At 39.4% G+C, this 24,143-nt stretch overlaps 2 protein-coding genes across 4 annotated transcripts; both read right to left on the bottom strand.

The window, feature by feature from the left end:
* Positions 1 to 546: 546 nt before the first annotated feature.
* Positions 547 to 5,245, bottom strand: LOC307039867 (uncharacterized protein). Its single transcript, XM_079682299.1, has 4 exons — positions 4,268 to 5,245; positions 3,735 to 3,820; positions 3,268 to 3,522; positions 547 to 1,280 (listed from the first exon to the last, which is right to left on the bottom strand). Exons 1-4 carry the CDS (start codon positions 4,330 to 4,332, stop codon positions 1,003 to 1,005), a joined length of 684 nt encoding a protein of 227 aa, XP_079538425.1. The 5' UTR covers positions 4,333 to 5,245; the 3' UTR covers positions 547 to 1,002.
* Positions 5,246 to 8,195: 2,950 nt separating this feature from the next.
* On the bottom strand, positions 8,196 to 24,123 carry LOC307040556 (forkhead box protein P2-like). Of its 3 annotated transcripts, XM_079683509.1 has the most exons (16): positions 21,635 to 24,123; positions 20,705 to 20,873; positions 18,449 to 18,553; positions 17,432 to 17,518; positions 16,709 to 16,814; positions 15,357 to 15,528; positions 14,882 to 14,986; positions 13,978 to 14,065; positions 13,091 to 13,225; positions 12,185 to 12,374; positions 12,027 to 12,097; positions 10,961 to 11,062; positions 10,738 to 10,859; positions 9,740 to 9,809; positions 9,528 to 9,655; positions 8,196 to 9,436 (listed from the first exon to the last, which is right to left on the bottom strand). In XM_079683509.1, the coding sequence occupies exons 2-16, from the start codon at positions 20,858 to 20,860 to the stop codon at positions 9,307 to 9,309; spliced, it is 1,767 nt and encodes a 588-aa protein (XP_079539635.1). In that variant the 5' UTR covers positions 20,861 to 20,873; positions 21,635 to 24,123; the 3' UTR covers positions 8,196 to 9,306. The 3 variants fall into 3 exon arrangements, with proteins under 3 accessions (XP_079539635.1, XP_079539634.1, XP_079539636.1); XM_079683508.1 differs by lacking the exon at positions 21,635 to 24,123 and having other exon boundaries at positions 20,705 to 21,235; XM_079683510.1 differs by lacking the exon at positions 21,635 to 24,123 and having other exon boundaries at positions 15,357 to 15,525; positions 20,705 to 21,235.
* Between the last annotated feature and the right edge of the window lie 20 nt (positions 24,124 to 24,143).

The following is a 24,143-nucleotide window of genomic DNA, read 5'->3' as shown; positions in this document are numbered from 1 at the left end:
CCCGGATGTAGCTTCATATTTAATGGTGAAGTAAGATTGCTATCACACTTCCTTATCCTACTCTCTGCAAACTTATTTCACATATTTCCCAAAATGTCAAACTATTCATGTTAAAGGTGGGGTAGGTAAGTTTGAGAAACCGGCTCGAGATACACTTGTTATATTCCATGGAATGCTCTTAACATCCCGATAGCAATGAATATCTGAAGTGCTTTGACAAAAAATCCATTAAAAAAGGTCATCTGTGGAAGCCGTAGTACTGTAAAAAGCACGACCCGGGCCAGCTAAAATAACTGGATGGCCTACCTGCCTGTCAGCCTTCTATCTGTGCACAAACTGATCTCGTGCCCTCATTGGTCATGTGCGCGTTCGTGTGTGTTGGAGGAGGGGCTCTGTAAGGAAGTGGCAGATTTTTTCCGGCTGTGTATTTTCAAATTCTAGCGCACTCGAGCTGGTTTCTCCAAAATTACCTACCCCATCTTTAAGTATGGAGTTGGAGGTGATTAGCCTAGCTTAGCATATAGACTGGAAGCATTGGAAACTGGCAGTCTGGTAAATATATATGATTCAGTTCTGTTGTTGTATGGCTCAAATAAACACAATACGCACATTTCCGAGCTTAAGGTGTTGGGAGTTGGATTTGTTATTTTATTAGGCCTACTCTGAAATGTTATGCTAGGCTAAGCTAATCACTACCTAGCTCCATACCAGTACTGAACGCAAATTAAAAAAGCATAATAACACAAATATTTGAATTTTTGTACTTAAAATTCCCTTTACTGAAGGAGAGAGTGAATCACCTAAGTAAAATGTAATGTCTTTAGACCGAAGACTAAGTGACTCTTAAAAGTTTCATTTTAGCAGCATTTGGTGTAAGAACAATTAGTCGATAAATTGGTGATTGTGTTTTTATTTTACAACTTGAAGGGCTCCATTGAATTCTCGTTGCAGTGAGAAATCCCACATTGGCTTTAATGTCTTATATACAAGTCCTCAGGCGTCCTAGCTGCGATGGCAGATGTCGCAGCACTCCAGACAGAACTCGAGAAACTCGGTGGGCTCGCAGCAGGACTCGAACATCACCGAGTGGCAGTGGGCGTGGCAGTTCAGCTCCTCCACCGGCGCCTCCTGGATGGCCGAGCAGCAGCGGGCGCAGGCGTGGCAGCAGGAGGCGCAGAAGGTGTGCAGGCAGGAGGAGCAGGCCTCCAACAGACCCAGGATCAGCACTGAGCACTGGCACGACAAACACGCCAACAGCATCTGTAAACAGGAGTCTGTGGCTGAGAGAAAATGAGACAGAGAACTGATTTACCTACAAATCTCACATCTGAGGTCACGAGAGAGCTGCTGTGTGTTCTAAAAGCCTGTCAGACCCCGTCACAAACAGGGATTAACGACTCTATTAACCCTAAATTAATCTCTTGCATGTTTATTTGTCGTGCCAGCTACGACTTAAAAGAGAAACTACTCTGCTGCAGTGATCAAGTGTGATTGTGTTTACTTAATCACAGAGCTTCGTTCAGTCCTCGGGGGAAAATCAGAAAGGCCACGGAGGCTGCCAGTGATGAACAACAACGAGGAAGAAGCTGTCACAAGATAATTGCTCTCCCGCCCCAATTAGGTGCAGATGAAATTGCATATATTAACCCCACTGGTGTGTTGCGGTGCGTCTCTCGTGATCCCCACTGTTGTATTGTTACTCAGCTTCGGTTTTCATCCTCACAAGGACCAGAGAGTGAGTGAGCTCATGCAAATGGAGCTGTTTTATCCTGTTTACTCAAGGAAGTAAATGAAAAGCCGATGGCAGTATTCCCTGGGGAGTTGGGTTCAGCGTTTTCCTGCTTAGCCGCTCAAATTATCCACCCCCGCACATAACTTATGCTAATACCTATATATGTTTTCAGATGAAAAAGGAATATAATGTGTGTGGATATACTGTATTGATTTAATGCATAACTTCATAGAGATAACAACATGAACACAAGGATAAACAAGGAGTGGCCCACCGCACGCTTTGATACAACTAGAAGAAAGTGCAATAGTTTGAAAGTGTTCAAGGGAAACTTTTTACACCAAGATTATCTTCAGAATCAGAATTAAGTTTATTGCCTGGTATGTTTACCCATACAAGGAATTTGATTTGGTGTCTGGTGGTGCAAACATAATCAATCTATGAAAATAAGTTGCAATAGTAGGTCAAAAATATAAAGATAATAAGTACTTAAAGGTAGGGTGTGTAAGAATGGAGAAACCAGCTCGAATGCGCTAGAATTTGAAAAATCGGCCACTTCCTTACAGAGCCCCTCCTCCAACACACACGAACGCGCACATGACCAATGAGGGCACGAGATAAGTGTGTGCACAGATGGAAGGCTGACAGGCAGGTAGGCCATCCAGTTATTTTAGCCGGGCCGGCTCAGATGATTGGTGGTGCTTTTTACAGCGCCACGGCTTCCACAGATTAAATATTTGTATGTACTTATTGTCAAAGCATTTAATATATTATTCATTGCTATCGGGATGTTAAGAGCATTCCAAAAAGTGTTTCTGGAGTGAATTACCTACCCCACCTTTAATACAAATAAGTAATTTGAAGAAACTATTTAGTATTAAAAGAGAATAAAGACAAGTGTTTACACCAAATTAAAATGTTAATATAAGAACCTTAAAAGCTAAAACACTTAGGACAATGAATATATGACGATATACTGTATGCCATGGCAAACTACAGTGTATTGTATTTTAAAGTGGAGGGCTGTGCAGACGTGCAAAAATTTGCAAAATATAGTCAGTCAATATTTAGAAACAAATCGATTCAATGCTTTACACAATTGTTGAAACCCTCTCATTGTTACACATTCTCCCATAAGGCTAGATGAGAGGTGAAATATGTTCTGTAATTGTATAAAAGTATATATAAAAAAGAAAGATAAGATTCAAGGCTTTTATTGCCATGTGTACATTAGCTACAGTGTAGTTATGACAATCTTAGGTCACAGGCTCCTCCAACAGTGCAACACAATACAACAGATGATGCAAGTAAATAAAATAGAATAGAAAAAGTGCAGAATAGACTATATACAAGTAATTGGAATATTGATACAAGTTGCAAACAGATAAAGAACATAAATCGTGTGCACTGAGGTAGTACAAAGTATTTAGTTAATAGTGTTATCAAGATAAATGTGACAATTTATCTATTATCAATTTCAGATCCTCCAGTCCGATTAAAAACGGTAAGTAAATAAGGCACATGATTGCACTCACCAGTAGGAGTAGCAGTGGGGGGATGTGATCCTACCCCCCCGCTCCTCCTGCTGCCCCCGCTGTGCACCGAGAGGCCCTGCAGCCGGGAGGGGGGGGGTCGCCGGGGGTCCTGGGAGGGGCGGAGCAGCCGGTGGTCCGGTGCTGTGAGGCCACATCGTGGGCAGGTGGGCTTCTGGAGGTCACACTGAGGCCTCTTAAGCCCCGCCCCCTCCTGTGAGGCCTCGGCTCCTCGGGCTGCAGCGGGCTGAGGCTGGGCTGCACAGAGAGGGGAGGTGGTCTGGTCTGTCAACATTATCACAAAGCCAATTTAATCTGTGATCAATCTGGTCTTAAGTAGTAGAAACAGACTGGTACGTTTGTATCAGTTTTTTAATGAACATCCTTGTTTTGCAAACATCACGTACTCCAGGAGTCTCAATTTTTCCTCGCTGTATTGTTTGCTCTACGGTCTCACAGTTTCCACTTACTGCTGATGAGGTCAGGGGGGGTGGTGTTTCCTCTGTTCACAGGGTTCCGTGCTGGAAGGGTTTCCTCCACTGATTTTAAAGACGCACTACCTTAAGAATCATCAGAAGAAAGTCATGTTAGCTGCTAAGTTCTCAAAAGGTACTCCATTGACCACACCAACATAAAAAGGCTGCATTTCAGAACAATTAGCTTTTATTGTCCCACATTGAGACGGTAGTCATTTATTAAAATCACTAATTAATATAATGTGTTCTGAGTAACCCTGCCTTCTCAACTTTAAATAATTAACTAAGATGGTTCTTTAATTTTTATATTGTGTTTCTTGGTTTTTAACAGTGGGATGTTTTTTCAGCGACACTGAAAAGCTTAAATATCTTTGGGATGAAAATGGTAAACTTTACAGATAAAGAGTGGCTCTACAACCGTATAAATAACATCAATTTTTTATTAAGGTTAAGCAAAACAAATAACTAGTGGAGCAAGAGTGTGCACGTTTAAAGAAAATAGGCTTGTTTTATAGCTTGTCAGAAACTTGCCTTTAGTTGGGTTGCTCTGCTCCTCCGTCCCGTCCTCAGGTACTTGGTCTCCAGATAACATGTCTGATACTCATCCTGCTCTAATCTCTGTTTCCCTGTTTATAACCGCGCTCCCTGTGCATCGTCCTGCTTCTGTCAGCACCGTCCGGGAGGTCAGGAAACCTCCAACAACACCCAACATGCCGGCTGAGTCACCGCTCAGGAGACTGTGAGCTGCTCTCAATCTGTGTGTGTATGTTTGTGTGTGTATTGTTGTTCAGGAACTTAATTACACTCCCTTTCTCAGCCGATCCCTGAGATCCGCTCTGAGTTCTGCTGGTGTGACTCCAGGTTGCCTTCTCTGTTCTGCTTTTAGTCACCTAACACAATGGAGACACATACCCCATAAGTGTGTCAGCTGAAAACTGTATGTATACAGGCTCACTCACCCTCTAATTCACACACACACATACAAACCTATGGAAACAAAGACAATTACTAATTTGCTCTGTGAAATTATAATTCATGCTAAAAGTAATGGTTTATTATTAATTTTACCTTTATTCAAACATTTGGTCCAACCCACATGGTATAAGAAAACGTAAAGACATTTCTGGATTAAACATATCATCTACAAAACAATTAAAAAAAACAAGTTATTAAATCATGTGATTCTCTTTACTTTCAAATGACATACTGTATGTAGAATAGAATAGAATCGTTTAATGTCATTATACATGTACAATGAGATAATAAATGCTTCTCCCTTTCAAGTGTGCCATCAAAAAAAAAAACATCACAACATAAGACCACAAATACACCCAGCATACTTAGGAATAAGGAATAAAGGAATAAGGAATAAAGTGCAGTAGTTATTTCCAGGAGTATAACAATAACATCTGTAATGTAATCAATAATAATAATAGTATGTATTTATAATAATAATAATAATAATAATAGTAATGATATATATGTATATATGTACAGAGTCACATTTATGATGATTAAGAGGTATGATTTCATGTGTTAAGAGCAATGATGGCTCTTGGGAAAATCTGTCTTTGAGTCTGTTTGTTTTGGATTGTATACACCTGTAGCGCCTGCCGGAGGGAAGCAGGTTGAACAGGTGAAAGCCGGGTTGTGAACTGTCCTTGTCCATGTGTGTACATATTTTCAGAATAAGGACTATTAATTTCTATAGGGGGGGATTTACCCCTATAGGACAAGTAATGCTTTGAATTGTATTAAAGGTCCCATGTCATGCTTTTCTGGTTATTACCCGTCCCCTTGGGTGTTATGAAGGTTTTTCTGCATGTAAACGGTCTGCAGAGTCACAAACCATCAAAGTACACCCTGTAGCGAGTAAAACTCTAACACAGAAAAGAGCTGTCTATGCTGCCCCAGAACGCCTCGTTGGACATTTCTCTTTTTCCATTGTTTTCGGGTATAGTGACGTTAGCGGGACACTGTGAGCTGGCTCACTGGTGTGGGGTCGGCGAGAAAGCGAGACACCGCGGAACTCAGCCTGAGCACACACACAAACTCCCAGCCAGGCTGCGGGTGTGTGTGTGTTTCGGGCTGAGTTTCGCTGTGTCTCGCTGTCTCGCAGACGGCCACTGGGCTCACAGGGAGGGGGGGGGGGGGCAGGAGCTCCAACAAGCCGTTTAGAACAGAGAGTGAATACACATACTATACAGAGATGCTGTATGAGAAACCAATGTGAGTTTGGAAAATTGCACAATATACATTTATTTTAGTAGACCTCAACAATGGAATTATGATCAGTAGAAATGGCCATGACATGGGACCTTTAAATATAATTGTTTGGCATAAAAAAAACAGAATTTAAGGCTATTTTATGTCCTTCCTCAATATTTGGAGTTTCCATACTCTAATTATATAACTAAATAACTATGTTATAACTGATGCCATTAAGATGCGGTAAATATAAATATATTCTCATGTATCCACACCCCTATTATTTGTGTGAGAGCACAGTATCAATCAATCATTCATTCTGAGCCATTCGTAAAGAAAATCCAACCATTAATATCTAATTAAATTAAAGTTGGTGACATAAAAAACACAGAGGAGGAGTTGATGAAGACAGGACAGCTGGCGACAGCATCATCATCCTCACTGAGGAGGAGATGAACAGAGACCAACCCTTTGTGAGCGCTGTTGACTAAGTGCTGTCAGAAGAGCTGCGCTGAGGAGATGTTGACTCGCCTCACCGTGAGTCTACGGCACATCAAAGCAACACATAAGTGAAGCTGTTGAAGTTGTCTCGCACCATGCTAACTTTCAGTCAGTGAACGCAGCGTGGAGAGGCAGTCAGAAGGAAATGTCATCTAATAGGCTGACAGCGAATCAAAGGAAGCCCTGAGAGAACAGCAAACTTAAAGACAACTCGTTATCAGCAAAGACAATTACTGACATTAGTCAAAACAAGGAGCTGAGAATCTGAGGCCTTTGTTCTGTCGTAACATCTTCACTGCATGGAGGAGAAGATGCTTTGGTTTATTTATTTATTTTGTTATTATTATTATAGCATTTTAAATGATAAAAGTAAGGATAACCTAATATATAATTTCAGTAATCATCAAAAGACAATCAACCATGAATTAAAAAAAATAATGTTTATGTGATAATGTTAATAATTTTTATTTGAAGCTGGTATTAGAATGTATGGCACTTTTCATTAATTTAATTCATAGATTTTTCTAAATCATAGGTAACTTTCATGTTTTTACGCTTACTACATAAACACGAATTGAATAATAATTGTTTGAAATAATATTGTTAATATTGTTATTGAAGTTGTTTGTTGCAGCAATGTTTTAAAGGATTTGGATTGGACAGAATATTTACTGTATGTAAATATATATTGTGAATTATCCTCATGTTCAGTTTGACATAATCATTCATACTTCTTGTTATAATTAGCCAGACTGAAAAATATAACCCTGCTACTGCAATCCAAAAAAGATATAATATTAAAATGTATTTTTCATGTAAAATACCCTTTTACACTCCTGCAGGTGTAAACATGCCATGTTAGAAAATGTGTGGTATTAAAGTGTACTTGTGGGTAACAAAGCTAAACCGTGCAGAATATTTTAATTTGGTCTTAATGTAAAGTTTTGACTCAAATGTGTTTTCTACAACATCATTAATCTCACGTGAAACAATGATACCATAAACAGCTTTAATGACACGGTGACAAGTTTGGATCTATTAATTACATTGTAATCAGACACTTTGTACATACAGTTACAGACAAACACATTTATATAAATACAGAGGTGTTTGTGCACAGCATCTAATGTAAACACTCAAAATGGTACAAAAGTGGAATGTTTGGCACAATCTTTATTCCATAAGTTACATGTAGAGAAACAGGAAAAAACACAAGACAAAAAGACTTTGGTCACTTAAAAAAAAAGTAACATTGATAAAACACCTTCAGCAGACCGATGAGGTTTGAGCCGCAGGGGAGGCGTGTGGCACAGTGGATTAGTGCGTTGGTGTTCTGATCAGGGGAGCACAGGTTCAAACCCTACTGCAGTCAGCATGTCCCTTTACAACATCAGGAGGATACGTCCCCTCCTGACCCAGAAAGCAACGCAGGTTCTGGTCCAGGCTTTCGTCCTCTCACGCCTAGACTACTGCAACTCCCTCCTGGCTGGTCTACCTGCATGTGCCATCCGACCTCTGCAGCTCATCCAGAATGCAGCGGCTCGTCTTCAACCTTCCTAAATTCTCCCACACCACGCCGCTCCTCCGCTCCCTTCACTGGCTTCCAGTAACTGCTAGAATCCACTTCAAGACACTGGTACTTACGTACCATGCTGCGAATGGACCTGGCCCTTCCTACTTGCGTACCATGCTGCGAATGGACCTGGCCCTTCCTACTTGCGTACCATGCTGCGAATGGACCTGGCCCTTCCTACATCCAGGACATGGTTAAACCGTACACACCAGCACGTGCACTCCGCTCTGCATGAGCCAAACAGCTCGCTGCACCCGCACTGCGAGGGGGACCCAAGTTCCCATCAGCAAAAACACGTGGGTTTGCTATCCTGGCTCCAAAATGGTGGAATGAGCTCCCCATTGACATCAGGACAGCAGAAAGCTTACACATCTTCCGGCGCAGACTGAAAACTCATCTCTTTCGACTCCACTTCGAGAGATAGAATTACTAACAGAGAACTTATATACTAACAAAGGACTGGCTTATCTAACTGGTTAGACGCTTATCTGGCACACACTGTGTTATCAAATATTTCAAAAACAGAAAACCTTCACCAAAAAACATCCGTGTCTTCTCTCTTACTCACAGAGACCAAACATTAACTCTGTACATCATGTTATAACAAAAAGATCAGCGCTTTGACCGTTAGAATAAAACATTTACATGAAAGAGTTGGACCCTTAAAAAGACAGAATTTCTCCGACCCATCAGTTCCCAACTCCTAGTTTCTGACTGTGTACATTTTCTCTATATTTTATTTACGCTGATGCTTGTCATGATGCACGTTATTCGCCATGTCTGAAAACAAAAAGATCATATTTTTTCCACTATGGATAGTCCAATTGTGACAGCTTTGGAACCACCCATTTCTATACCTTTAAATACATTACATCTCATTTTTAACTGTGATCATTTAAGTGTTGATCTTATCTTTGAACTAATGGTTTCAAAAGTCCAACACGGAAAAAAGGCAGCACTATATTCTACTTCCTTTTCTTTAGGGCTACAATGTCAGAGTTAAAAGTGGATAGCTGCAGATTCATCAATAAAAACAGTTTCATGTGTATGAATACTGTATATCTGCCATATAACGGACCACATTTCAGAATATCTCTATTTCAAGGTGTATTAGATCAAATCGTTTTATTTTGCCGACAATTTCAGGCGGTCTGACACAACACACTGAATGCTACCATGACATAAAGATGGTATAATATGTCAACTGTGGTCAACTCTGACTTCTGTACAAAGAAGTCTAACCTATTCTGCTTTGCAATCTGATTGTTTTGAAGCCGTTCTCTGTCATTCAAGGTCAAACAAATGCTCTTCGTCGTCTTCAGTCGCGTCGTGCTGCAGACTGGCTGCATTAACTGCTGGCATCAGAGACTCTTCCTCGTTCAGATTCAGCGCTTCTTCTTTAAGGAAAAGAAACCTGCAGGAGGTAAAAAGAACAAAGACATGTCAATCAATTATCGCAGCACATCAATCCCTTTTGTAGGTTTAACCGGTTATATAAAACTCACTGCTGGACTCTTGTAGAGAAGTTGTGTTTATTCTGGCTGTTTATTGTTTTGTTGTCTTGTATTTCACTCCTGGAGTTTCTGCTGACACACTCCTTGAATCCTGGCGGTGAACCCTCAGCCAGGGACGTCTACAAAGAATAATAAGAAATATTCAACCTCAACCAGATCACACTCCTGTAAACCAGAATCTGTACGCTCACACATCCTCTCACCTGTAAACTGCCATTCACAACGGTCCCATAATCAAGGTTGGGGGACGCATTTTTAATCAGCGATGGACTCCTGTGGAATGATAAAGGTAACATGTTTTATAATGGACACAATCCATGTCTAAATCTTGGCAAGCAGATCAATGCCTAGTAGTGTATATTCAGTAAGACTCAACTTTGGTAAACAGCGATAGTTTGAGGCATTTATGATGACGAATCATTCAGTCGCATAAACAATCAGGAAAGAGACTTCTTCTTCTTTTGCTCTGGGTTTACTGGCAGGCCGCAAACCACTTCACGGCATATACTGCCACCCGAAGTCCCCGGAGTTAGGGACTGGCTTCAGTAGAAGCTGCTGGGACTCCCAGCAGCTTCTACTGAAGCCTCAGAGTAAATCGCCTGAACGCCGACACCTCCTCATCTCCACCGCTCCCATTTTTTTTGTTTTGTGTGTTGCCATGAGTTAGTCTCTCTCCGTTGGTGCACGGAGCTAATGCTAATGCTAATAATGCTAATGCAAGCAAATAAAATGGCAGCTTCACAAAACTTTTCAGACTTTGAACTTTTTTCTCCCCAGGAAAGTACCACCCCTCTAGAAGGCACTAAAAAGGGGGTACAAGTTCTCATGAACTAAGTACTCTTTTTGGTGTGAACGCAAAATCCCAGGAACTATCGGAGATTCGGAACTAAAAGGGAAAAGTACTCCGGTGTGAAAGCGCCTAAAAGGTCTGAAAGATATTGTCTTCATTTTCTGCTTTTTATCTCAAAACAAAGGCCATTTAAAAGAATTGATTCACAGGATAAATACCCTACATTTCAAGCTTGAGCTTATTTTAATTCAATCTTTGTAGTGATCCATGTTAAAACCCAGTAGAAGCAGAAGAAGAAAATGTTATAGTTGTTCTACTCTAATGTTGAAGTAAAGAGAAAAAACCTCATTCTCATTGAAGTGTATGCAGGTGCTCTGAGGCCTGTGCTGTGATGAACAGGAAGTCACCCACCCTGTGATCTTCTGGGATCTCCTCCTCTGGTACTCCACCTCATCCACCGTCCACACGGCGCCTTTCACATTCTCCACACGCACAAAACACTTGTGCAGGCTCAGGTTGTGGCGCACCGCGTTCTGATCCAGAGAAAATCAGAGTGAAGCACATATTACTGAATACACGCTGCATAAATCAGGTATGACACACACTGGGAGTCAATTATCTCGGGGTGCGATACCTTCCAAGTGGCAGCGTTGCGTCTGAAATAAGCAAACGTCCGCGTGAACCAGTTGTAAATCTCGTTCAGGGTCAGCTGCATGTCGGATGTTTCCATAATAGCCTGTAGATGGAGGGGAATAGAAAAATAAAAAATAAAATAAGGACAGGATCAAGTTACAAACCTCACTTCTTCAATTCTTATCCAAGAAAGGAGGAGACAGTCGCACACTCACAAAGATACAGGCGTTTTATTTAATTATTGCTGAATCAACTGGCTTTACTTTTTTAAGATAAAAGACCACTCTCTTGTCTGACACAAGACAAGTGCAGTCTTGTTAATCAAGTTTATTTTCATTATCAATTAATCTGCTGAACCTTTTCATGATAAATATACGACCCAGTCCAACATTAGATGTCAGAAATGTCCGAAAGAAGCACAAAGCTCAAGTCAAATTCCTATTTTTTCTGTTCAATAAGAGATATTAGTTAAATATAATTAGTTTTATATGATGGTCTACAACGAGAGCCAGACAATTATAATATTTTAGAAACTAATCCAAGGGGAATCTTGGCTTGAGAAGTAACTTAGTTGACATGATTATCAAAATGTTGCCAATTAATTTCAATTCGTAAAAACAGTTGATTCAAATGAATGAACTGACATGGCCATCAACATGAGAGAGGTTGTGAATCAAAAAAGCCTCTGATAGGGCAGATTTCACATCATAGGTACCATTGAATACAACAAATCTGCATGCATTTATATTGCAAATTATACAATAAGTCTACAAATGTGATATATTTAATATGACTTGTTAGACACTTTTATGCATAGCGACTTCCATACTCAATACTGTGGGCAATCCCCACAGGAGAATTTGGGGTGAAGTGTCTCAGGGACACAACGACATGCTGACTGCAGTGGGGTTTGAACCTGTGACCCCCTGATCCGAACACCAACGCACAACCCACTGCACCACACGCCTGATATAATATATTACGTGTAAGTCACGTGTCTACATTGGTTAATATTAAGTAAAGAGAATGTCACTTCTTTCTCCATTCATAAACGTTACAAACTGTACCTGTCTTATCAACGTTGCATAGGTGAAAGGCGGTCTGATATCGTTGTTCTTGTAGAGCTCATATTCATTTTCTGAAACAAGACAAATGTTTTAAAGTGGAAAATGTGCTTTAAAGTCTTTATTTCTGAATGAATACATTACTAGAGTATTTCGTTTACCTGAGGACAGGGAGTAGACCAAAGGGTGATGGCGACTCCTTATAGCCCCAGCACAGGACGTGTGATTGGTCAGATCTTCCTCACTCCCCTGGAATGAAGTACTGACAGGAGCCAGAGTTCGAGGGCACACCTGGGGGGGGTCCGAGGGGCTCAGCGAGGGCAGGTTGTCGCTGACAGAAACTGAACTGAGCTGAGAGCGACACAAGCAGAAGATCCAAGTTAACAAAGGAAACAAGCGGAGTGGAAAGATTGACGGAGAAACAAAACAGAGCGGGAGATGTTCAGCTGAGTGTAACAGAGCGATTTGATGCGCCTCCTCAGAGGTGATTCCACTAATATCGCAAGAAGAAGGGAGCCAATTATTGTTCATTATAGGGTGAAATTGTTTGGTGAGTGTTGTGATTATGGCACAATATTTGCAAGATTAACATCTGATTAGCTTTCACGTTATGAGAGCATGTCTGCTGTCTGAAAACACAAAGGCAGCCATCTGGTGCCAACAGCTGGGAGGCGAAGGAAAGGAAAGTAAAGATGGAGATCTCAACAAAGGAAAAAGTCAATTGAGATTTAAAAACACGGGAGAAGAGGAAACTTTTAAAAGAAATGCATCTGTGATCTGATCTGGAATCATTTTTCTTAGGTTCAAATATTTCTGACTTTCATTTCAAGCAGATGAACCCTAAGCCATGTTTATTTGTTTCAAGGAAAATGCATACTTTTGCAACTCATCCAACTGTAAAAGTTCCCACGGTCAATTACAGGGTGGCGGTATCATATCAGTGCTACAAAAGATGAGGTTAAAAAAAAAAGGATTTATTCCCATTCTCCACTACATATGTGGAGTTCTGTGTGCATTCAGTTTACGGCTCATTTACTCTGCCTCTGTTGCTCACACAGCCGATCTACCTGAAGGTGTGGGTGAGCGGCCGTGTCAGATTGTGGCGACCGGCGACTCGGGGGTGCAGAGATCAACTGAGACTCCAAAGATGGCAGATGCAGGTGAGCCATCATCGCTCGCAGACGCTCCCGTTCTTTGCAGAGCTGTGAGAGCAAAATCAGAGTTGACGGTGTCGCTTCAAAATCACTGAACACAGGTTGTCAAAAATGGAACGCTGTGAACCAAACACATATCAAAAAGATCCTTTTCTCACTGTGTCAAGCAACATCAGAGAGGAGGTGGTGATGGGAGGACACTACATGAATATTTACCCGGAGCATGAAGGTGTTAGGGTGTTGGAATTTGGGGAAAACTCCTGTGTGTCAGACTTATATTTCTGCTATAAATATCAGATAAGACAAATCTAAAATAATGAAAAACTAAACTGAATTACCCAGAATCAGAATCAGAATCAGAAATAGGTTTATTACCAGGTAGGATTACACGTACGAGGAATTTGACTTGGTGTCGCGGTGCATAAAAACAAGAATTAAAACCACAGGTAGAGAACTAGAAAAATATTTAAAATAATAAAAAATATAGTAAAATATAGCAGTATTTACATTGCAATGGAATAAAATATGGAATAAAATTCAGCAGTAATAATATTTATAAACACAGGGTTGCACAGCCACTAGCGCAGACAGTAGTTATAATAATAATAATACATTTAATTTCAAAGTGCTTTTTCAGGTGCTCAAAGACGCTTTAAAAAATTAAAACAGCAACACAACATAATTCACAAATTAAAAGCCAGTCTGAAGAGGTGTGTTTTGTTCAGTGTCTTGAAAGTGGGGGGGTCGGTGCAGTCTCTGATGTCATATTATTATAACATTATCACAGCACTCGTGCCTACCTGGAGCTCAAGTTGCTGCACCACTTGCATCTGCACTCTGCACTGCGCCGTACTCCTGTCATCCAGAGTGTGCTCACTGCCTATGTGCCTGAAACACATTGGGGTGACGTTAAAGGAATATTCAACAACAAAAAATCAAATGGCTCAGTATAATATACTCCAATTGCTCCGTCACAGAGATAACAGTTATTTTGAGCTACAATTTCTTCCAATGTATTTGGGAGAGAAACTTCCTCTGGATATGAAACACACCAGGAAAGAGAAAGCCCCAACAGAGCCCCTTTAATATATAAGAGAGTGAAGATTTGTTTGACGCATACTGAACAGAATCAACAGCAGAGAAATGGATTATGTTTGAGTGGTTTTAAGAAAGTTGAATGTTTTGATAATACACATTATGGTTTTGTGTTTTTACAAAATTGAATTACATTGTAGTACATTTTTTATCCAAGCTGACTGCCATGTAAGCCTTCTCATGTCCTGAAATAGGCATCAGTTTTTCAGATTTAAAAAAAAAAAAAACACATTTTGAAATTATTTCCATAATCCCCAAATACTCTTCTGAAAATCAGGAGAAAAAAAATACTCTTTTCTGCACAATGAATACAATTTGTTCCCTGTTTGCCAAGTAGTAACTCTATTTATTTCTATCTAAATAATGGTTGTAGCCAGAAATGACTCTTTTTGTTTGATACTCAATTGTGTAAAATGGATTTATGGAAAATGGATTTATCATAAATTGGATCGAATGACAAATCTGGGGCTACTCAATTTCCAGAGCCACTTTTTAAGCCATTTTGATAATTTGATACTGAATAGATTATTACTGAAATATTGCTTACATTTAATACAGAAAGGTGCAAAGATTCAAAAAGTGATATACCTTAGGAATAGATCAACTTACTTGATGAACTGGCTGACGTTTTCACACAGCGACTCACATCCAGGCCAGTTACACACACCGTGCGCGTAGAGAGTGTGTGTGGCAGCGCGATCAGCTGTGACAGCACTGGATTCAAAGTATTATCATGATTAAAAACTACAGCAACAAAACATGTTTTCTTTCATTTTCAGGTGACAGAAAATGACAGAGAGAGAGAGGTTGAGGAAAACAAATGGAAAACTATTTACTTTTGATTTTTTGGGACACGTAGTCATGTAAACTTTTTTCTTTGCTGAACCACTTCAGGTGGTGGAACACAAAGCAAACAAACAAGACAAAATAAATCGTCCCGTGGGGAATTAACAGTGAAGCAGAACTGCTCCTCACCCGTACCTCGAGAGAAAGAAAATGTCTACAGATGACGAGTGTTTGATGTTTAGAAAGAAGCGGTATCAGTTCTTAAAATCACTTTACAGCACAAAGAGAGAAATCCTACCATTCTGCGCTGCGAGGAGACTGATGGTCACCGCGCGGCCTCCCGGTGACTTTGGCTGACATCATGTTGTAAGCAGAAGAGTCCTGATTGGCCTTCGATGTCATTTTATCTTCAGGTATTCCATGTGTGAGCTCTTTCCATATCTGCAGCATCTCTGCAGGGCTGAAACCTGCTAAAGCATAAAACAACGTATTGGATATTTCTCCATTTGAGAGTTTTGTTTTCATTGTTGATTGAGGAATCAGCAAAAAATAATACATGATTTATTATCTCTAATACATTAGAAGCTTGGTGGCATATTTTTCCAGAATGGTGATATTTTTTTGAAGATTATTCCTTTTCATACTTCCCCTTTTTTTTCACCTCTGCCCCTCATTAACACTGTTTCTACTGATTCCCGTCTCAAAGCAGTTTGAGGGCAGAAACAGGTAGATCAACTCTTTCATGACCTCATGTAACCTCTTCGCTGTAATCTAGGAATAACTATAAGTAATGCTAGAAAGTGAGTCGAGTTTAATCGTCTTTTTTTAGGTTTCACTTACATCACTGTCTCTTTTGAGTTTAGTGCAGTCATGCAACTGATCGTAAAATCAACAAGGAACAGATCTGCCTGTGTGGAGCACTCACTCAGGGGCGCCGTAAGGGGGTGAAAAGTTATTCTAAGGGCCCGTGACTGACAGGGGCCCAAACTATTTTAGAACATTAAGAAAAAAATGTTTAAGTAACCAATGATTGTCTTTTCATGGAGCCCAAAATCCCTGGCGGCGCCCCTGCACTCACTTACAACATTTGATCAGATACGTGTCCATGTTAGTGTATTATTGTGTCCTTGTGAAATAAAACAATATACTATAGTAGTCTTATGGACTATTCAGTCTTACATTTGCAAACATTCAACACTAAAATCACATTGACTGTACAGGAAATGTAATCATGCATTACGTCAAAGTAAAACAGCTGACATTTCCTTTATCCAACATGAAGTGGAATTCTTTGCCGAATGATTTAAAGGGCTGTAAGAAATGTTTTATTTTTAAGAAAATGTATAAAGAAAGCGTAATTAGACAGTATGAAGTTGACTATTGATTGTGTTCTGGTTTTATGTTTCAGTATTTGTAAGCAACTGTGACTGAAAGGATATTGCTTTTATTTGACTTTTTAATGGTTATTTCATTTTTTCCCCTTTTTTCTTTTTGTAAGAAGGGGCAGGTAAAATATGATTTTCTACTCCCTGCTCCTTTCCACCATGCGCTATAAAAAAAACAACCAATATAAGTGTACATGTTTTGTTTTAAAATATCTGCCATGTGTGAAATAAACAATTAAATCTGAGGGAGGTGAAGCATAGTGACCTGGGGGGAGGGCAGCGGAGGAGAGGACGGGTCTCTGCGCCCGGAGAATCTGCTGCTGCTGCTGGAGCTGGAGGAGCTGCTGGAACACAAGCTGCTGAGCAGGGAGCTGCAGGAGGAAGAGACAGTTCACAAAATAGTGAGGTAGTAGTTTCAAGTTTCAAGGCTTTTAATGTCATTTGTACATAGCTACAGTGGAGTTATGACAATGGAAATCTTAGGCCACAGGCTCCTCCAACAGTGCAACACAATAAAACAGATACAAATAGATAAAATATAATATAATATAATAGAAAGTGCAGAATAGTCTATATACAGTAATTGGAATATAGATATGAGTTGCAAACAGATTAATGTTATGGATGTTCTTTCAAAAGTTCAGGTGTTATTGATTCTGGGCTAAAATCAGTGGCATGTACTGCGTCTTTAAAAGCTTCCTTTAACAAATACCTCCACTTGTATTACATACAAATATTCCAAAATCCCAAAACAAGTGACAAAGCACACAAAAATGTTTTCCTAATTTGTACAATTAAATAAGATATTAAATGTTCATTATTTGTGTCACTTACAGGCTATGACAGTTTTTAACACATTTACCAAATTCAATTGAAATTACAGAAGAGCTTTTGCGCCAAGATGGATGTTATAATAACGTTGGTGCCAAATCAGTCAAACAAATAAATACATAAAATTTTTAAAAACAAACCCCAAATAACAGCTCACCTCTTTCACCACTTTCTTGCTGGGCTTCTGTTGAAGCAGCTGCAGATGAATCTGTTGTTGCTTCTTGTAAAACTCCTTCAAATGTTGCTAGAGAAACAGTCACGGAAAATGATTATAATAGATTATCATAAAGTAATCACCCTATTGTTAAATGTTAAGAACAGGTAACCAAAAACAGTACAATATAGGTGTGCTAAACTTTTGAATTAAAAGTGACCAACAGTTAAACATATTTATGCATCCCTAGATATTGATGTAAAACAATTTTTTTATTTTGACAACGTAGCACAATTTCACTAATATTTGTTGTTTAATGGCAAAGTGACAACAACATTAGCAATAAATCACTGAGTTAAATGCCAGTGGGTAAAGTGGTATGACAGGCTAAATAGCAAAACATTATTGTCAACCAAAATACATATACATACAATCCAATGTATTTGTTATTCATTTTTGCCTAAGTGGGCCGTGTTTACTTTGATAGCTGTGCGGTAGCTTAGCGGCTATCTTGGAAGGCTGATGCTAGCTATGGTACCTAGCTAATTCAACTGTAACATTAGCGACTTACCAAACTCAATAACTGCATTTTTATGAATTGTTTTCCAGTTTGAAATGTCTGCTCTAGCTTAACAAGACAATATGTTCCTAAAACATGTCTTTGTTGTTGGGTAAGCTAGCTTATTTCATAGAAAATGTGTATACCTACATTTACTTGGCTGAGCTAACTGTTGTGCCTACTATCTTGCTGTTTAGCTGTTAAAACTTTTTACAGTAATATATTACTGTTTCAATTTTAATAATACAAATTATATTTAAGGACAATTTTGCTAAACTATAGCTCATCAACACACTAATAGGGCACTTTATATTGATTCCTTTAGTTACAATAATTTCAGCAATACATGTTTGTTTTTTAACAAATACTGAAATTGTATCCTGCACAGGTAGGCTATATTTCAGTAAGCCTGAATGCAATGTGTTATTATTAGAAGTAAATAACAGTATTTGTATAAATACCTGCTGTAGCAGAAGGGCCTGCTGCTTCTGGTGGATCAGAGCCTGCAGCTGGTTTGGGGACAGGAGCTGCTGCATCTGCTGAGGTGCCATCATCGCCAGAAACACCTTCAGGAAGAAGAGGATACAAAGATGAGGAAGGAGGCAGGCAGAGTGAAGGCAGGCGTACAAGTGAGTGGGACGGAGGCAAGTGTCAGGTGTTAAACAGTATTTTTTCCCCCCCAATCCAATTACAAAATAGTGCTGTCAACCCTTTGTGAACATCATCATGCTGGATTGTGTCATTGACCCTAAATGAGATGGGAGATAGGCTGACCAGGTAATTAGCAACACAATTGCATGCTTGTTGTGACTCCTAATAGAAGTGTATGGGTATTAATAAAGGCAAACACTCACAGAATAATAACTGACCTGCACTGTGACTGATGGAGTGACAAATGACAGAGTGATCGTCCACCATTGTAGTCAAACAGAGGCAACAGCAATCCCCATGAATAAGAAATATCACTTACAAATTCAGAAATGAATTACAAATAATGCAAAAAAAACCGGTTATTCTGTCAATTGATTGTTAAGGGAAATATTTAATTTATTATTTGAACAATATTCTGTTTTTTCTAGAGATGTGAGGTGGCAGTCAATATAAAGATATGTGTAACAGCTGTTCCCTGATGTGCTTTGGTTTCAGTGAAGCCTTATGTTGGAGTAATATCTCAGCGGTTTGCACGATGTAATGAAAGAGGAACACATCAGGGACTACGGATTCATTTTTGTCATCAGTCCTTTGACGTAACCTCCTGTGGTTTGACTAGACTGATAAAAAAAAACTAGAACGTTTCAAACAATATAGAAATTAAATGAAAAATAAACACAATGGCACAGCAAATGTAATAATGTAGCTTGCATGATACACAAACAAGTATTTTTTAAACGTGAGGAAAACAGTACAGCGGCAGTGGCTTTTCCAAAATGTACAAAACCAAACTTTAGTAGGGTAAACTTACCTATTTCAATTTTACAAAACAAACAAAACATCTAATTCATTAACATTACAGTATGTGCACCAGCCAATAAACCTTGTGTGTTAAAAATAAATACAAATCATCTCTTGCACTACCTAACTTACCTTATTTCCTAACTTAACCATGTTCTTTTTTTATTCAGTTTAAGTGACACAACACAAGCAATTTAAATAGGTAAATGTGTGATTTCCTGAAAAGGTATTGATCCACAATTGTCATTTGATTGATTGTCAAAATACTGAAAACTAATTAATTGTTAATATACAAAGAAAATAATTACTACATGCAGCCGTAGATTTACACTTTCCTGAATTTCTTTGTTCAGTAAGGCACTGACGAACAGCTGGCTCCATTATCATGCTTTACAAATGATTAGAAAACCATTCGTTGTGTGCAGATTGGATGCTGCAGTTAGAATGGAAATACATTACAGATGGATGTCTTCATTTTTTGTGAAAAGAGAGAACTGATATTAACTGTAAATAGCCTTCATTTGTAAAAATGTTCAGAGTATGGAGTTAGAAAAACTTCAATATCACACTCATTATCATGTTTGAACTCTTGAATCACACTCTGCAACAGTGGCATCATGACATTGTCATCGAAAATTACAAAAAACATAGCATGCTTAGAAATTCAGCTCGCCAGTTACAGTCAGGGCTAGTAGAACCTTTACTAAGGGAAATGGTTTTTCTATGATTGTTTATTAAAATACTGTAGGGTCAAAATGTGTGTGCCTTGTCCAGGTTTAGAAAGTGAATTCAGAGAAAAGAGACTGACAAGACGTGAAAACAGACTGAAGGAAAATGCGTTTAGCAGGCATTCATTATCCTGTTGTTTCATTGATCCTCGTAGATTAAGATTCCCCAGGATGGAATCACAACAGACAACCATACAATTAATTCGGGTCATGCCTATTTGCCTTTCACGTGCATCTGTTTGGCCTAGGTCTCTGTGGAAAATCACTCCTTCTCCCTGGCTCTGACTCACAAACTAATACCGAAGGACAAACAGAGTTCTGCGTGTCAACTCCCAGCCCGGATCACATGTCATATGAAATCTCTGCCACTGTCAACAGAGGCTCCAGGTACGCTGTCCTGTCAGAGGACGTCCAATATGGAGCAGGTATTACTCTTGACATCTGTTTGCCTAACAATGTTCTATTTCCCACTTATGAAGAGGAGGAAGAAGAGGAGGACGAGTGGGATGTTGAGGAGTAGTAGGAGGATGAAGATACCTGTTTACGGTGGAGACTCTGCCAGTTTTCAGCGCTCACTCGACTGCAGGAGTCCCCATTAGCTGCTCTCCCTCCTGCACCGACGTGTGTGTGGCTGAGGAGGCTGCTGGCTGCGGTTTGACGGGCTGCCGGGGGACTCAGAGGAAACTCAGGCATGCCAGCTCAGCTCCTGAAAGAAAACAGTCAACAGTAAATAAGCTGTGAGACACACTCTGTAAATACATTTCAACATCATCTCTAAATAACACTTATATGTGACCTTGTGAGACATGGGAAGAAAAAGAAGTGCCACAGAGGACGGGGATGCTTTTTAGGAACATACAAAGAGAGAAAAATAAATAATTTGCAATACTTTAATAAACAAAGCAAGGCTTCACATATAATTAAACAATGGTGATGCAATTTACAATACTACGCTAGATTGAGGTTATAAATCTGTGATGTTTGAAATGAGTTGCATGTAAATGAAATCAGGAAAAAAACACTTATATTTCAGCATCTTTCATTCTTAATTTCTGGATATCAAATGCTTCTACACCTCATGCAAAAATAAGATTGGCATACCAACATACTGTAATGTAACTAAAAGTTGATAAAAGGTTGCCTAAATGAAATATGAATTCAGTATACATACAAATGTTATTTGTCATAGATTATATTTAATTAATGTATGTTTCCTTTGCAGGGCATGAGTAATGCTTGCATGAAGTCCAACTTACATTAATCATAACAAATCTTTGCGGTGCATGAGTGAGAAAGTATGTCAAGATCCTTCAAATATATATATTAGAGAGCCATAAAAAACAGCCCTAAATTGAGCACAAATATTAGTGTTACTTTAGTTTAAACTCCTAAAAACATACAAGCAGTAAAATCTCCTCAAAGCATTTTGATGTCTTTTTCTGTCAGAATGATATTAAAGATACATACCGTTGATAGTGGAATTGAGAACAGCCAGGCAGAGTTGATGTCTCCAAGTCTTGCAGTTTGGAGTGAGGATGGGAGAGAACTGATGGAGTTGTGTTTCTACCTGAGAGGGAGGAGTCAGTGTCACACAGGGAATTAGAAAAGTGAGAAAAGCACTTCATTACCAGGATGTGAAAAACAGGGAAAGCTACATCTATAGATCATTTTTATTTTAGGCTTGATGGTAACATGCTTACGTGGTGACTGTCTCCATAAATTATATTCAAATAATATATATCATTATTTTAAAAAGTCTACTTTGCCATGATATACATATACAATGTTTAGTGTAACATAATATACAGACAAAACATGAGGTGGTGATTGCCAGTTCCCTTCCTTTGCAGGAAAAATATTGCTTTTCTGGTTGATATTCAAAGAGTCACACACAAACAAAATGCCTCAAAACAAGAATCATTTATTGTCTTTCATGATTAAAACACAGGGGCTTTGGGAAAAGACAAGTATAGTTGTCTGTGACTTTATTTAGATATAACAAAAACAGCTCTGCAGCTTTACCGCTGTCAAACTGTTATCAAAGAGCTATTTACAGTAGTGTTGGCACTTCTTTTTTAATAGCATATTGGAAAGTCTGTTGAAAACAAAAAAAAGTGTTTAATTTTGGCTGTTGATAAATGCAGCGTACGCTGGAGTGTGAAAACACAGCCTGACTGAGAAAACTGAAATGACTCAACTTTGAACATTTCCGCATAGTCATGTCTCGATGTGTGGGTACACAGTATTTATTTTATATTATCATTTTTTATTTCTAATATTATTATTATTTTTTTTAAACACACCACATGTTACACTCCTGCAGTGGCTTCCTGTAATGTAAAGGGACAACATAACAAAAACTTAGAATGGTTTTCAGACTGCAATCACATGATGAATGCAGATATATAGGACCAAAGGCATGGCTGCATAGCATTAGGAAAAAGTATACATCGAGACGGATATCAAGGTAAAGAACAAAGACCCTGAACATATTATTTTATATTTTTGCAGACACAATTCTAAGAGTATCCCGCTTGCCATGACATAACAATTCAAACAACAAAAGCAGCACAGCTATGAATCTGCAAAACAATAATGTAGTATTGGTAAAAGATTCCAAATTTACACCATACACATGTGGGTGAGCTGTACATTAGGAATATAACGCATGTATGAGTGACAGATGAGCAGAGAGACTGAATACATCTTCTCTTTACAAAAGATGTCTTGTGGACTGAGCAATTAGTGATTGAATTGTAGATATTGTAAACCAAGGTAACTTTCTGCCACCTACTGGATTAGTATTTACCTGCCCTGCATTTGTATTCAGAGTAAAAAATCAATTTCCTATATTCAGACAGGAACAATCTTCCATGTAGTCTCCACTTAATTCTACATTTCATTATAATCCTTAAAGACAGTTTTGTGCATGAAATTAAATGAGGCTTTATGAACCGGCAGTTTTGATGGCCGGAGAAAGTTCACACTTGTCAGGAAACCTGAGCTCTTGCACTCGTGATGTCATTTGACTCTCTCATAATGGGCCACTCATCTCCCAAAAGGGCAGTCTGGAGGTCAAAGGTTGACCCTGTTTGACCCTCATGCCTTCTCTCAGTTGTAGCCTTGTCACAGGATTAAGTTAGCCTCAGTGGAATATCGCAACATCTCATGAAACTGCAGGGTTGTTCCCTGCCTGCATTAAAGCGTGGTGGTGGGGTAAAGTCCAAAGAACTCCTCTGGTAACTCCTTGCAGCTTTGTCACATCTCTTCCTCCTCCCAATGGCCTTCATGAATTGCCTCAAGTTCCCCGGCTGGAAGTTTCTCAGGTATTCCCGGAATAGCCGCGGGAAGTATGGGGTGCTGGAGGTGCTGCAGCACCCCCTAGAATCTAGAGAATCACAGAACGACCGGTCATCAAGTGTTGTTGACGACCGGCTTGGTTCGCTCACGGCCGGCACCGCCCTTAAAGTGTTTTTAAACGGCATCATTGAGACGCCGTGTCCCCCGCAGCGAGGCTACCCCCCCCCAATCGCAGTGTCACACTTTCAAAAAGGCAGTCGTTCACCAACATGTTGTACTGGACACTATTCCTCCAGGCATGATCCTGACTCCAAAGACATGGGAGCTCCTCCATTTCTCTGTTGATGGACGCCAGGTTGAGTTTCTGAGGTGGACTTTGGCAATCAGGGTGAGGGCTTTAAGAAGAGTTGTATGTCCTCAACGAGGGATACTTTTAGGGGTTGCTATTGGTTGGGTTGGTGAAGATGTTTTCATAGCTACTGAAACAGGGTTCCCGCGGGGTCTTAAAAACTCTTACATTTGATAATCAGAATTTAAGGCCTTAAAAAGTCTTAAATATGATAAAAAAAATATATATATATGAAAGGTCTTGAATAAGATTTAGAAGGTCTTAAAAATGATCGAATTTAAAAGGTACTTCTGTGTTGCGATCACGTCTAAATGTGTTTTGGGTGAA

The sequence above is a fragment of the Notothenia rossii genome (genome assembly GCF_949606895.1).
Source record: "Notothenia rossii genome assembly, chromosome: 5".
Classification (NCBI taxonomy): domain Eukaryota; kingdom Metazoa; phylum Chordata; class Actinopteri; order Perciformes; family Nototheniidae; genus Notothenia; species Notothenia rossii.
Note: the sequence above shows the minus strand (reverse complement) of the source record. Positions and strands in the feature narration are given on the sequence as shown.